The 16,631-nt window shown below is 39.1% G+C and overlaps 1 protein-coding gene across 1 annotated transcript in view; it reads left to right on the top strand.

The window, feature by feature from the left end:
- LOC108705403 (anthrax toxin receptor 1) overlaps positions 1–16,631 on the top strand; it is a 92,160-nt gene that overhangs the window by 38,844 nt on the left and 36,685 nt on the right. The window contains exons 8-9 of the mRNA XM_041569121.1: positions 1,707–1,787; positions 3,533–3,593. Coding sequence (XP_041425055.1) covers positions 1,707–1,787; positions 3,533–3,593 — 142 coding nt within the window. The remainder of the gene's footprint in view (positions 1–1,706; positions 1,788–3,532; positions 3,594–16,631) is intronic.

Raw genomic sequence — 16,631 nt, 5'->3', positions numbered from 1 at the left:
ATTTTTCTGGCCTCTGTGCTTCAGTGGCTGCAACCAAAAAAATTTATATTTTCAGCATTTATATGGCATAATTTTTCTGGCCTCTGTGCTTCAGTGGCTGCAACCAAAAAAATGCATATTTTCAGCATTTATATGGCATAATTTTTCTGGCAACTGTGCTTCAGTGGCTGCGACCAAAAAAATGACTATTTTCAGCATTTATATGGCATATTTTTTCTGGCCTCTGTGCTTCAGTGGCTGCGGCCAAAAAAACTGGGCAAACAATGCCTACAAGGTCAACGACGTTGACCTTGTAGGCATTGTTTGCCCAGTTTTTTTGGCCGCAGCCACTGAAGCACAGAGGCCAGAAAAAATATGCCATATAAATGCTGAAAATAGTCATTTTTTGCCATATACGTTGAGTCAACGTATGGCAAAAAATGACTATTTTCAGCATTTATATGGCATATTTTTTCTGGCCTCTGTGCTTCAGTGGCTGCGGCCAAAAAAACTGGGCAAACAATGCCTACAAGGTCAACGACGTTGACCTTGTAGGCATTGTTTGCCCAGTTTTTTTGGCCGCAGCCACTGAAGCACAGAGGCCAGAAAAAATATGCCATATAAATGCTGAAACTAGTCATTTTTTGCCATACGTTGACTCAACGTATATGGCAAAAAATGACTATTTTCAGCATTTATATGGCATATTTTTTCTGGCAACTGTGCTTCAGTGGCTGCGACCAAAAAAACTGGGCAAACAATGCCTACAAGGTCAACGTATGGCAAAAAATGACTATTTTCAGCATTTATATGGCATATTTTTTCTGGCAACTGTGCTTCAGTGGCTGCAACCAAAAAAACTGGGCAAACAATGTCTACAAGGTCAACGTATGGCGAAAAATTACTATTTTCAGCATTTATATGGCATATTTTTTCTGGCAACTGTGCTTCAGTGGCTGCGTCCAAAAAAACTGGGCAAACAATGCCTACAAGGTCAACGTATGGCAGTTGTTTAACGAGAACAGTAGATTACTAGCCAGCAAAGCTACCTAAGCTAAAATGTCCCTCAAATCCCTGCAGACTTCTGTCCCTCCAATACAGAGCAGTATCAAGCAGATTACTAGCCAGCAAACTTACTATCATCTGTCCCTGAAATCACTAACAGCTCTCCCCCTACACTATCTCTTCCAAGCACACACAGGCAGATTTTTCAGATACATTTTTGCCCTTGATCCCCCTCTGGCATGCCACTGTCCAGGTCGTTGCACCCTTTAAACAACTTTAAAATCATTTTTCTGGCCAGAAATTTTTTTTTTAGATGTTAAAGTTCGCCTTCCCATTGAAGTCTATGGGGTTCGCGAACCGTTCGCGAACCGCTCGCGTTTTTGCGCAAGTTCGCGAATATGTTCGCGAACTTTTTTTTCGACGTTCGCTACATCCCTAATCTTCGCTGATTTATGTAAGTTAACCCAAAAAAGTTGAGGTTATTAGATGATATAATATGTGGCTGGGAGTTAGGTTGACCTTGTTTTAATAAAAATGGGGAAAATGTGAGTGTTAGTAAATACCCCATGCTATTTTATTAAAATGTTGTTGTCTGTAAATTTTGAAGATATTTTGTGTGGCACTGTGTAAAAACACTGTGTAAAAATTCAAGTTAACGTTGTGTGCTAAGTTTGAAATAATATCCTACACTGTTTTGCTAACAACCTTAATTTTTACCACAGCTCTCTACCATTGCTGATAGCATTGACCATGTGTTTCCTGTAACTGGAGGTTTTCATGCTCTACAGGGAGTTATTGACTCGGTGAGTTCATATTTATTAAGAAAAGAGAAGTAGAAATAACCATTTCTAAAAATAAACATTTAAAAAAAGATTTTTCTGCGTCATCATAGTCATTCAGATATTTATCCTCCAAAAGATTTAATTTATTTAAATAAGGGGGGATTCAAAACACCATATATTTTTATTTCATCTGAATATAATTATTTCCTAGTAATACATGATACCAATAAAGGGCTTTTATCAAATTCAGTCTGGGGTCCTGCATTTGATTTGTCCAGGAATTGTGATTAGTCAACCAATAAATATTAATTGATTAATTTCATTTTTTTCTCTGTGAACAATGGACCAACCTTAGATACAGTAATCTACAGATGTTGATAATGAGCTCTTTATAAATAGTGTAATGTACTGCTGATTCAAACAGCAATCCTTCTTAAAACAGGGAAGGTGGGCTGTAAAGTTGAAATGCATCTACAGAAAGCCTCTAAAGGGAACTGTTTTACATTTAACATTACAATAGTCCAAGCCATGCTCTCTCAATTTATATCTTCTGGCAGATTCATAAGCACATTGCCTGGCTCAGTCTATGGTGAAGTCACACACCACTTCTGGCACTGATCTCACTGTACCTCACCCCAAGCAGTGTAGATTACAGTTGGAAAAGCTAGTGCTTATGTAAAAGTTGGATTTTATAGTGATAGGGAGGGTTGGGTAAAGTAAGTAGGTTTCTAAAATCAGTATGTCTAATAAAGTTTCTGGATTACATTAATTTTACACTGCATTTAAATTAAATTCAACTGGGCCAGTTATTCTACCTGGATTCTAGAACTGTACTCAAGCATTCCCTACATTTGTTAACCTTAGGGTAGTGGAAGATGCACTGGAAACATTGTGTTTTATACTGTACGCTTACATGAAATAAACTCCTTCAAGATATTCTTTTTTTTTCTAAATCTCTTTTATATATGAATTTTCCATGAAAACAGGTACAATTATCCATTGCACAATCATGTTACATTAGTATCTTAGTTTTAGATGACCTCTAAACATTACAACTGCAACATTACAATTACAATTTGGGATGTGAGTATGGGGAAGAAAAGGTGAATAGGGGTACCAGGACATTTTCTCTGTGCTTTATCACCAGCATAGCTTAAGTTAGTTTGCAGTAAGTGTTCCATGGGGACCATATTTCAGTGTGTACGTCCATCTTGTCTATAAAGTGGTAAAGCGGTTGTATTGTGTTTATTCATGGATTTTGATGGATTTTTGCTGCCATTGCTTTGCCAAATAAATCCTGGCCCCTGCTAGGATTTGGGATAAAAATTTGTTCTGTTGTTTGTTTAACTCTTTGGTGGGGAGGGCTAACAAGGCTAGGTGGATATCTTTCTGTATGGGCTTCTCAAATACTCTGTGTATTATATTAAAATGTCATCCCAATATGCAATAGCAATTGGGTATGTCCACCAGGTGTGTAAAAGTTACCCACTTCCCCACAGTCATGTTGGTGGGGTGGAGGGATATATTTTGCAATTCAGCACTTCTATATCATTTAACGACCCTTTTGTTCGTGTTTCTTTTGGTTAGCAATGCATTGATACATAGAATTGTATTGTATAGAATGTATTTTTGACTCATATTTTTACTGACATCACTAGCTATTAAGCAGGGCAGGGCAGTTTTACTTACTGTTGTATGACCTAAATAGGTCAAGATTCTTGCTTAATTTTAGCTCAAATGTCAATAGAGTGTTCTGTCATTTTCAGATTCTAAGGAAATCCTGTATTGAAATTCTTGCTGTTGAGCCATCAACTGTCTGTGCAGGGGGTGAGTACAATATTAAGAGCAAGAACATATATTCAAACTATATCTCCTGTAACTTTATATTACAACAGTGTTTCTTAAATTGTGAGGTTGACACAAAATGTTTGGAATCATCCAGAAATGTTGATAGAAATTGATACTTTAATTCACAAATTTAACATTATATAAATCAAAATGAATGCCAATGAATTGGCATTGGCACAATATTATTTTATATAATTGTTCTATTCTTCAAACATTACATTTATCATATAAACTTCCATGGGCATCTTTTTCCCAGCATTGCATACCTTTGGTATTCAAGCTTTCGGTCTTTGAAGGTATTCATATGAAATTTCAACCCATGACTTCTCAAGCTCTGACCACAGGAGTTGGCATGACATATAACAAGCATACAGATTTCTGGGTGATTCCAAAATTCTAAATACTGGTGTACATAGAGGTTCCTGACTCGATGTTTTAGTAAAAATACAAAGATTTTGTTTGTACCTCTAACATAAAGCATTTCATTCCAATTGTCCTTTTTCTGTTAGCTAAATTGTAACACTAGTTTTACTTTTGGGCAGGGCCGCCATCAGGGGGAGACAGGGGGGAGAGTTGTAGGGTGCCCCGAGGGTAAGGGGGGCCCTACCACGCCACACTTACTTGATTAGCCGGGCCCCCCATCTTTCTGAGAGCTGCTGACTTCGGGAAGGCATGGACGTTTAAGGGGCCCTGGCCACCAATCTAGGCCACCAAATTTTTTTTCTCATGTGGGGTCCTAGCCACCAATATTTTTTAATGGGGGGGGGGCCTGGCCACAAATGTTTTTTATGGGGGGCCCTGATCACCAATATATTTTTATTTTTTATTAACATGTGGGAACCCTAGCTACCAATATTTTTTTGTTTTTTTTACTGGGGGGGACCTGTAGGGTGGGGAGGTCGGACCTGTAGGTGGGGCTTGCGGTGGGCGCAGCCCAGGGGGCCCAGGAAATTTTGTTGTATGGGGCCCTGCGATTTCTGATGGCGGTCCTGCTTTTGGGAGAACAACATAATACAGCATTAGATGATCACTGTGGCAAATGTGAAAACAGATATTTTCAACTTTAAGGCCCTGCTTTGGTTTTTTTCTTGAAATGGAACCAAAAGTACATTTATTACTTGATACACAAATGAGAATGAAAGAAACACCAATGTCATCCTGTGACACTGTGCTGCAGTGACAAGTTTATTTACTTACTTCTAGGAATCTTATGATATATAAAACAGCTGAAGTGTCACATACTTCAGTAATCTTATGTATAAAACGCTTCTTAATCTTGTTGACAAGATGTACTGTAAATTGAAAGCTAAGTATTGCAAGCTTTCAGTTCATTTTTATACATGTAATAAAAGCTGCTTATTTTAGCAAAGTTTTGCAGGATCAGAGATACTCTCCCATTGTCAAAAAGTGTACTTTTAGAATATATATGTTTTTCAGGGGTAAACTTACAGAATTCTTATTTCTAATCTGGTGCTTTGAAATTTGAATATTGTATTATTGTGGGTTTTTGCTCTACACAGGACAGTAACCTTTAAAAACTATATATATATATATATATATATATATATATTAATAGGTTTATATTACACCATTAATAATGCCTGCCTTCTCTATTTCTTTAACTGTTTAAATTAAATTTCTGTTTTTAGCCTTTGTAACAGATATGGGCTCCCTGGAGTAATCTATAGTTGTCTAAAGCTAGAAGAATAACAATCACAACCTGAGGGTAGGCGGATCAGAGTTTTTGTTCAACTCTGGAACTCTTTTCAGCTGAATAGCTAAAAGTCTAACAAACTTATTAAAGATGAGGAAACTTCTAAAAATGTGGCTTTCCGAAACAGTTGTTTCAGCAACCATCAGCTTCAGGTTTCAAAGAAATAGCAGCCAGAAATAATGGACCTGCTGTTTCACTTGAAAGGCAGCAGTTTAGATGGCAAGAAAGTAGTAATGATTCAGTTAGAAGGGTGTGCAAACCTTGCTGAGCACACATTAATATCTGTAGAAAATATTTTGAACTTTGTATCCAAGGTATCTGAGGAAAGCAGAAGAAAAAAATAGGTCAGCAAATAAAAGTAGAGGCGAGTACTCCCATGTGCAAGGTGATGAACCATAAGTTTCTGCCTGACTTATACTGATAATAACATCATATCTTGTAGAAAGTTCTTCTTGTCCATGCGCTATTTGACACATATACTTATTAACCCTATGAATTAACCCTTTCTGTGTTGTTTGGTCTAGCCACTCTGCATGTTGCCAGTACAGCAAAGATGTAAAGGTACCCAGAAACATAGATTATATGACATTGGCAACCATGTATATTTGTGTAAGAGAAGTAGATTATTTAAGTGGAATTTGTATAATTTATTCATATACTTGTTTTTTTCTATATATTAGTGTTCAATATTTTAGTTATTTTTACTTTGTCAGAACAATACAGTGCAATGAAAATTAAGGCTAGTGCAGCAGTGCAAGTATGGACATAGGCAGGAACCCTAGCCACAGGACTTTAGCTCACCCCCTTCTTCCAGTGATTAGTGCATGTAGAGACAGAGGTAGGTACCCCCACGGCTCTGTCACCAGATTTATCAGTAGGTACCTGCCAATGATTGGGGTAAATTTTATTTTCTACTGAAATTTACATTTACCATATAGTACAAATATGGTAGATATGGCCCTGACCCTAGCAAATGGGTGTTATATGGAAACCTGACACAGCATGGCCACAACCATTTGAAAACAGATGACATAGTCAGAACATAGGCAGGCACATCATAGTTGTGGGAATATTAAAGTCCTTTATATCTGTACTATGCTAATACTGTCCCTCGCATGTTTAGTGGTCTGAACTACAGACATCCTTACTGCTTTACAAGATCCGTGAGGTTTGTTTTTGTTTGTCATGGCTTTTTAGTGTTTATAATAAAAGTTAAATGTGCCTCTTTATAATCTACTCTGTCAGTTCTATTTGCATGTACCTATATATAAAATGACAGAGAAGATTTTAAAAATGTATGTACTTTTATAAAAACATTAAAAAGGCACATAAAAAAAGACTAGGGTGAGGTGATCTCTTAGCAGTCTTCTAGAAATTTAGAACATTTTTCTTTGTCCTGCAATTTATCTTTGCTTTCTTTTGAAATGACTAGTTTACTTGGAACATTACACCCGCTTTACTTTCTAGTTCTAGTTTGAAAAACTTTTCTAAATTACTTTCTATGCTATTATATTCTATTTTTTATTTGTGATTATTTTTCTAATATTTTAGTTTAAAGTTTCATTTTTCACCTTCATATGTCTTCCTGAGACAGCTCTGGGAGTGGGGTCAAGCACAGAACGCATTCTGCCCTCAGTCTTCAGCCTTCAGCCCTCATCCTTCAGTCTTCAGCCTTCAGCCCTCAGGCTTCAGATCTCTCTTTTCAGCCGACAGTCGGCGGAAGCCTGATGGCTGAAGGCTGAGGGCTGAAGACTGAAGGCTAAGGGCGGAAGACTGAGGGCAGAAGACTGAGGGCGGAAGGCTGAGGGCGGAAGGCTGAGGGCGGAAGGCTGAGGGCGGAGTTAGCATGACTGACGGCTGAGAAGGGAGGGTACAGGACGGAGGTGTGAGTGCAGATTTGGACGATGAGTGACGGTAAAAGCACTCTATGCGCCATTCAGAAGGCATAGGACATCGCAGGAAGGACGGGTATTTAGCCGCAGGATGTCCTAAAATGCGTTCCATACTCTGCAAACTGTTCTAAACTGATACATTCGTTGATGCATTTCTTATCTATGACCGTTATTTCTTATCTGTGGTCTCACTGAGTAGAATCCCTCAGAGTTATTAAGGGCAGGGCCAGACAATGTCAGATCTTGGCCTGCGTTTTCTCCACTCCTGCTCTGCTTGCACCGTAAGCATTGCTTCCTCCCACGTGCAGGCAAACGCCCACAATTTGAAAGGACCTAGCATAAAGGCAGTTGTTATAAGTCAAACAATATTCCACAGATGCTGCTGAGAAATGTATTAACCAACAGTTTAGAATCTGTACCTGAATTATTGAGCTGCCAGACTGAAACCCGAAAGGGAATAACATTATACTTTAGACTTCAGTTCGGGTAAAACTGTAAAAAAAAAAGCATTGAAAGCAATTGAAAACAAACCTCTTTATATCTGGTGAATTCTGAAGACAATTAAACTGAAAAAAACTGTTTGGAATGTGAACAACCCTTTTGACAAGGTGTGAAATGCTATTTTTATTGTTACTTTTACTTGCACTGTATGACAGTCATGCTGCTCTTATCGAATGTCTGCTTGTAGAATATCAATGGTGCCCTTGGAAGTATGGATGAGGAGAGGCAGCTTTGCTTTCCTGAGGGTTTTAAGTAAATGAGTGTTTTGGGGACGGGGAGAGAGACCATGCCATGGCTGATGTTTATTTCATCACCAGACCTGTGCTTATAGCATTGCTCAGATTTGTATCAACTGCTGACCTTTTCCAGCCCCCTTGCTGCATTGTCACAATCAACAAGGGTCAGCGTGACAGTAAGCAAGGAAGAAAAGAATGCAGTCAGTGAAAGAAATTATATTAGCCATTTGGTAGACCACAAAAAAAACTGTGTAACAGTGTTAGATCAATGCACAGTATCAAGTGCAGGATCAGAATACAATCATAATTGCCCTTCTACTGACTGTATATGTTGGTGGGGAAGTATTTTGCTCTTCCTTATGTACATACATTTGCTGAATGCAGATTATCAAAGCACATACAGAAAACATTCTTGTGATCATACTTGCTAAATAATGAAGGAGTTAAAATATAAATTCCATGCATCACAAACATTGTAAGAGCTGGAAGATTTAACACGACAGCCCAATCTCCTGAGTGCAGGGTGGGTCAGAGGATGCACCCAGTTATAGCCAAAATGTAGTTTTTACTACTGACAAGATTGATTATATCTATGAAGGGAAATTACATTAAATATGTGTGTATTTTGCTCAATGGCTATGATTACACAAATTTTTCGAGATAAGCGCATGAGGTGAACTGCCAAGGCACTCCTCAAATTTTTAAAGCATCCTTTATTGTATCATACAAGACAACATTTTGGGATAGCATAGTATTTATTTTTCAAGTCACATATAATCCATCTATAACTCCCACATACCTTTAAAAGCCAAAGCCCCACCCCCTCCTTCACGGGATTAGCCCATACTAAATTATAATCTACAGTCTGGTCAATTCCCTATGGGACCAGACTGTAAATTATATCCTTATAAACGGCGCGTTCTGACATCATGCTTCTATCATCTCCCTCCCCTTCGCAAAGTGCCTCTCTGTCTCACTCCCCCTCCCTTCCACTCACCGTTTTAACTTTAACTTCCTACTCCTCCGTGTCTGCTCCTTTAGTTCCACCTCCACGATGTCATTCCAGTCTCCTTACACAGTCCTTACACAGTGAAACTCCGGTTTCGTTCCGCCTTTAGCCATCACTCTCTGTTCCTGAATTCTGTCACCTTCCTTTATTCACCCTCCCCCCCCCTCAGCCGTCTTTAACCTGCAACTGACGACGTCACTCAATGCAGCACAAGGAAAATGAAAATAGCAGATTGAATTCAAAAGGTACTTATCCCCAAAAAAAGTAACTACATGGAAAAAATTTAATCAGGGGGGGGGGGTGGGTAGGGCAAAATGAAACAGCCTCAAAAGTGAAAAACTCTGCACATACACAGCCACTGTAAGGCACTGTACATAAAAACTAGATTATAACTAGATTATAATGCATAATGTACCCTAATGTAATTTATAAAGATATTAGTAATCACCTTGGAGTTATGTGACCTGTATAAAAGCACTCGGCCTGCGGCCTCATGCTTTTATATGGTCACATAACTCCTCGGTGACTTATAATATCTTTATAAATTACAGTAGGGGGTACATTATCCACTATATCCTTCTCGAAAACACCCAAAAGACAAAGGGATTTTCAATCCATTGTTTTTTAGTATTTATGGCGTGTATAAAAAATACTATTTTTGGAGAAGACATTTGTCCCTATCACCCCCTTGTTGTAACATTGGTACCTATCAGTTATCATTGTGCATAATTCACAAATTTTATGCCAAATCTCTGCACAATGGACTGCTAAAGGGTGTTCATCTCCTTTCAATTTACCTTTAGAAAGTGATCAATCTTAGTTTTTATATGAGATTGGTGTTCCCCAAATATAATTTTAAATATTTGATTTATTTTCCCAACAAATATAGGGAACAAGGACTCTTGATCATGTACAGACAAAAGGTAGTACAACAATTCAATCTACCACGGATACAGTTACTCTTGCCGTGTGCTCATAACAAATGTATGAACCCACCAACATTGCATTACAACTAACGGTTGTGGCAACAGAAAAAAAAACATTATGGGAGGGCAGAACAAACTTTCATATTTTTCAACAGGATCAGCATTCACCAATATTTGCGACAATGATTCAGCATTCTTATAACATTCCCACTGTTCCCCCTTTGTAAAAAGCAGACACTTAATTGTAATTAAAAATACTTAGCAACTGACTGAAATAAGTGTCTGAAAAGGTGGATCTATTAAGCTTTTATGAACCTTCAGCAATCCATAAATTACAGTATTTTGTGTTTTTTTTAATTAACAAAAAAATATTTTTCCCTGTCAGCCTGCACCGCACACTCAGTGCCCTTTTTGTATTTCAAAACAGGATTACTAGACAAAGCTGCATATGTCAATCTATCAGATAACATCCTTAAAGGAATTTTTCAGTGTAAAAAAAATTTAAATATTTTTCTAATATAGTTAATTAGCCAAAAATATAATAAAGGCTGCAGTAATTGAATGTCTAATATGATAGCCAGAACCCAACTTCCTGATTTGCAGCTTTCTTGGTTTCCACTAATTCATTACCAGTCAGTAACCAATCAGTGACTTGAGGGGGGCAATGGTTTGCTTTTGAATCTGACCTGCATGTTGATGATCAAAAGCTAACTCACTGAACATTAATGTCCCAAATGGCCCCCCTTCAAGTCACTGAATATCTAAGAGGTTAGAAAGATGTAAAGCAGGAATAAGTGTTCTGGCTATTACACTGGACATCTGTTTACTCCAGCCTTTATAGATTACATTTGTGGTTAACTAAATTAGAAACATTTTTTATTTTGTTTTTATTTTACCCAGTTTTAATTTTTACATTAAACTATTCCTTTAAGATACTTTTTTCTATAATCTCAGTAGTAATCCCTTGTCGCTGTCTTCTTAAAATGGCTGTCCTCTCTTCTGCACAAAATCTGCTCCCTTAGCTCCGCCCCCAAGACTGCATCAATTAGGTGACTGTTACCATGCTGTGACCCAGTATCCACTCCACGGCTGTGCAGGGTCATGCCAGCCCCTCCTCCAAGCCTGTTGCTGCTCTCTGGGGCTCACATAACCCTTGCATCACCTACCTTGAAATCCTGTTGACTAACAATAAAAAGCTTGACACAAACTTCTTTGGAATAATACTGGCCACAGCTTTTATTGATTACAATAATTTAACACCACGTTCATAACCAACAATCTCCATATATATATATACAGTTCAGGCTGTGGTGCACTCCAATCCAGCAGAGTTTTACTGCCTGGGTGCTGTCATATATAGTGCAGATAGTCGTGTTCCAAGGAATGACGCACTCCAGGACTTCATAATGAGATCAAGCAAAGTGAAGTTTATTTGTCAACATTTCGGTCCAGTCTGGATCTTTCCAGACCTTTTTCTGGACCTGTCTTGAGAAAGGTCCAGACTGGACCGAAACGTTGACAAATAAATTCGCTGTCAAACCTGCAGACACCCAATGTTCGGGCCAAGGTGCTTGAAATATGACCCGAAGCCCAGTGCTTCAGACGCATCCGTGAACAAGTCCTTGTTGGTTTCCGGGTCAGAGAACCAATGTGATGGGGCTGTTGTATCCTTGTCATAGCCATTGACAGACCCTTCAAATGATTCTGCAGATAAAATTCAATTTCCCCAACTGCGACTGCAGCTGCCTAAGTGTCACCTTTTTTGCCACTATCGTATACTTCACTTATAGCTATATCTTATCTTGGGGAATCCTACACTTCTGCTGTATGTTGTCTATCTCTATCCCCAAAAAATTTAGGCACATAGCTGGACCCTTTGTCTTACCCTGGGCTAGTGGCACCCCAAATTCAGCTGCTACCTCGCGCAATGTCGCAAATTGTTGTGGTCCACGCAAAGGAAATCATCCAATCATCCAGTGAATGGGCCCGTCATCCTACCCAAACCCACTTCCTTATGTAGTTTTTTCTTAACCAATGCTGGATCAGCAATTACCTACCACAGATTCTTATGTTAAACCAAACCCACTACCCCTTCTTTCCCTGGGATCTTGAAACCAAATTGAAAATCTTCTCTCAGTAAGGAGCTTGTCCTTCTCAGGGTATCTTTTTAGTGTGGTGTTTATGCAAAACATAACATTTAGCCATAGTACTATCACTTTGAGAATCATCAGAGTCATTCCCTTTTCCAAAACCATCTTTTGGTCTGGAGCCAGACCCTACTGAATGATGGTTTCCTGCAGGCATTCGTGCCTGAATCGGCATGATGAACCCCACTAACACTGGCTGTCGTTAAACAGCCAGCAGACTCCTTTTTTGTGTGCCCCGGCCGAACTCGAACTGTGGTCCCAGTTCACGTCTGCATGGACAGCCATGCAATGGTGAAATTGTTCGTCATATCGCAGCCATGCATGCCCTAATATACTCAATGTGTCTCCCGTATTCTGTTCATATAACAGAATAATGCCGAACATACCTTTTTCATACCGATCTATCCCAAAACAGCTGCAGTATATACACATTAACTTCTAACTATACTGCTGGCTTTGGGGGTAGAACTATTTGGCCAATTGTTTGTTAGTCTCTGCTTTTCATTTGCTGTTATTACAGCAGTTAAACTCACTATAGTTATTCAGGCAGTATGAGTCAGCCTGGGCCCAAAAAGGCATCCTCTGTATTATATAGGAATCCAGGCTGTGACACTGAGCAGCTGCTACTGCAACCATTTGAGTATACAGAGATCTGTACTTCTCAACAGAGAGGGCAGTGGGGCTCAATTGGGAGTAGGGCAAAGCCTGAATACAGTAACTTTCTTGGGCTTTGCGTTACTAAGTCTGCGTATTGCACTGTATTTCTGTAGATATAGTTACTAGATTCAGCAACCTGTCTTCAGAGTCTGACCTCTTATTTTACTGGGCTTTATTGAATCGCAGATGTCATCTACATATACATGATTAACACATCATGTATATGCTGTAGTTGGATATACAGAGATGGCGGCAGGGCTTGGGTAAAGCCTTAATACAGTAACTTTCTTGGGCTTTGCTTTGCGTATTAAATGATATTTTTATAGATATAGTTACTCGATTCAGCAACCAATCATCAGATTCTGACCTCTATTTTACTGAGCTTTTTTGAGTTACTGATTTCAGCTTGTGCTCAGAGGACAATCCTCTGCTATGGACAGAAACTACATATAGTTAAATCCTCTGTTAGTATAGATAAATATAAAGCAGAGCCTGCTTATTGTAGCTGGGATTGGCTGTAGTTTACTGAATTTAAAGGTGTGTGCATATACAGTATGTATATATATATATATATGCACTCAACCCATTATCAATATATTTAAGACAGCGACATTTTGTGCATACTGCTACTAAAAAATGCCTTAACCTTTAAACAAAACAGGGATTGTTTGTCCATATATCGCAATATATTTAAGCTGGCCAACTACGTCAAAGTCATCCCATATCTGGCCAGGCCTATGCTCAATTTTATCTGATTCATTAAGAATTCTATTGCTTCATTATACATTTTACAATTTTTGCAATCACATAAACTGATCACAAAGCGAATTGCGAGTAGTTTGCGCACGAGAGTGGGTATGTAATAATTCGCTTTGCGACTGTTCTGCTACATTTGCGACTGTTTCCGCCGTTTCCCTCCACTTTGCGAACTTTTGTTATTGCGCTCTATTGCGCTGTTGTGTTATCAATGTAATAAAACTTCTTATCGCAAATTGCTTATATTGCGCTTGGTTTTTTAACGAGTCGTGTCTGTAGTCGCTGTTCAGTGCAAAAGTTATTCGCAATCTAATCGCAATGTAATTGTGTTCACGTTACTTTGCTATCAGTTTTGTGAGAAGAAGGTGTATGTACAACTTTTGCAGAAAGATATTCGTGGAGCAATTCCACCGTTCGCATTGCGTACGTTTTTTCGCTATTCTTCATGTAATTTAAAAATGTGGTCAAGTTATATGTGGTAAAGATATATGTCAGCATTTTTTTTTTTATATGTGGTAAAGGTATATGGTTATTAGTTTTTTTCCAGTGAAAACATCTTTCATTGCGACTCATCTTATTTTTGCGTTTGCTACTGTTTTGTGCTTATGTAATATATCTGTGAGAAAAATATTACATTGAATGCGTGCTGCGATAACGCCAAATATTACATTTGGGGGATACAGTCTAAATAAAACATCCTAAGGGCAAAGTTTCATTCAGTCCCCGGGGAGTGACAGTGTCCAGTCGATAAATCCACCTAGATTATCGTCTTAATAGTGCCAGGTCCCTGTTGCAACCGCTTGGTAGTTGTGGTTGAAAGTCTATCGCCATACAGTGAAACGTGGGTAGTCCATGTCCCATCTGTAAAAAATGTCTGGCCACTGGTTGCTTGGCCATGATTTGCGATTCAGTCTCTCAGTGGGATGGTGGCTTTGCCTACATAGTAGATGCCACAAGGAAAGTGGTACAGATGAGTCTGTATTGAATTTTAAACCTCTTGCCTGTGTGAGGATGGGGGAAGTCTTTTCCCGTAAGTATTGATCTGCATGTTGTACAGTCCAGTCAGCGATAGCAACCAAGTTTTTGTTGTCCAGTCAGCCAATTCGTAGTTGTGTTGTATTTGTTAATAAAGTCAGTTTTTACCAGAATGTCCCTTAGATTTTGATTCCTACCATGTCCAAACATGGGGCACTGGGCCTGGTATAAAAATAGAGAGTCATCCATAGCCACAATGGGCCAGTTCTTTTGTATACACCTCCTTAGGTCCTTAGAGATTTGTGAATATTTATTGGTGAAAAACAATTGAGTTGATGGCTGATCACTTTTCATCTTCTCTGTAACCCCTATTGAGGAATCTCCCATATGTCTCCATTAATTGTGTCTGTGCCCTCTCAGGGTCACTATTGTTCACCAGAAGGGGGAGGTACAAATCCAAAAGGAAAACCCCCAAAGGGGAAACTAATGTGATCTTCAATTTGAGTTAACATATCCTCTCTCTCTTCTTTTTTTTTTTCTTTTTTTTTTTAAAGGTTTTTCTTTTGCATTTTAAACATACAACAATAAACAATACAATACGATTGTCATGGTTACTTCCTTAATCATTTCAATTTCAGTATCATGTGTATCTATTCGGTTTCCCATCCATTGAAATATTGACCTCTTTTTGGTCATACTCTCGGGCCCTTACCTAGTTCTCCCTGCTAGGGAAAAAAATAAATAAATAAAAAGGGAGCAATTTCTCTATATTTAGGTATTATTGGCTTAGCATGTCCTGAGGTAATAACTGCTCTGTGGCATCCAACCAGCCCCGCCACACCACTTCATATTTTTGGGGGCACCCTCTTGCCGCATAGGTAAGTTGTATTAGCGGGAGCGTTATCTTTATTAGGTTAAGCCAGCCTTGGAGTGTCGGGGGCTGGGGGGACATCCAATTCAGGAGAACACATTTCCTTGCATAGAACAGTAGAGTGCGGTATGTAATTCTCATTGCTGCCCTTGGTGTGACCTCATCTATTACACCTAGAAGACATACCTTTGGGGAGTGTTGTTTTCCCCTGAATATAAGTTAGGACTTGTGACCAGAATGCTTGAATTATAGGGCATGACCAAATGAGATGCAAATAATTTGCTTCTGCCATGCTGCACTTGGGACATTGGGAAGAGTCACGTCTCTTCATACGGAACAGTAGGGTTTGGGTTAGGTGAAGTCTGTGTAGAATTTTGAATTGGATTAACTTGTCTTTGGTAGAGACCAGGTAATCATAGGCCCTATCCGTTGCCTCTTCCCAATCATCCTCCTCCAGATCTGGGATGTCCCTAGTCCAGGTGGCCCCTGCTGTATGGAATGGAGATTTAATAGTGGATTGGAGACATGCGTAGAGCATGGTGACTAGTTTCTTAGTTGAGGGAGCCCTTAGGGTTGATTCTATTTCAGTAATTGTAAGGGGAATATTGTTTCCCTGTAGTTGTGTTTGCAGAGCTTGTCTCAGTTGAAAGTAGGAGAACCAGGGGAGAACCTGGTGGGTTTGAGTATGTTTGAACTATATCTTCTTAATAAGGGCTTGTCATTTATCCCAAGTACCACCCCAAAACCCCTGCTTTATGTTCTATATATCATTTATGCTGGCACCCGGGCAAGTCAACGGTGTGCACCTTGGATTTGGGAATATATATAACAGACAGCTCCAACATACAATAGGTCTTGCAGTGCCTGTGGCTTACAACTAAAACCATGTCAGGTGCTTACCTTGGGGGTCTATGGCCAGGGTTGATAGCCAACTGGTAGCGAGACAGGCTCTTGATGGGCAGGGGTCCTGCAGGACAGGTGTGCCTGCCTGCTTACACTTGCCCACCCGACCCCTAGCGGCATGTCAGGTAGATTATTGGTAACATTCTCGCTGGGAAAAGGGTAATTTTACTTCATGCTTTAAGTTTGTATAAAATCAACAGTGCCTGCAAAAATATCTTATACTAAGCAAGTTGCTTGCAGTTTCATGCTACTCAGATTGCATGTAGAATTAACAGCCCCAATATTATATCATACGGGCCTGCTTATTGTAGCATCCCTTTTTGAGCCAGGGGATAAGGTAGTTTACTATATTTATATATTTATATATTTAAGATGATCACCTAGCTCACCTGCACAATGCTAGCCTTCATTTTCATAGAGCCTATGGGAC

Source organism: Xenopus laevis, chromosome 7L, assembly GCF_017654675.1.
Source record: "Xenopus laevis strain J_2021 chromosome 7L, Xenopus_laevis_v10.1, whole genome shotgun sequence".
In the NCBI taxonomy this organism is placed as follows: domain Eukaryota; kingdom Metazoa; phylum Chordata; class Amphibia; order Anura; family Pipidae; genus Xenopus; species Xenopus laevis.
Note: the sequence above shows the minus strand (reverse complement) of the source record. Positions and strands in the feature narration are given on the sequence as shown.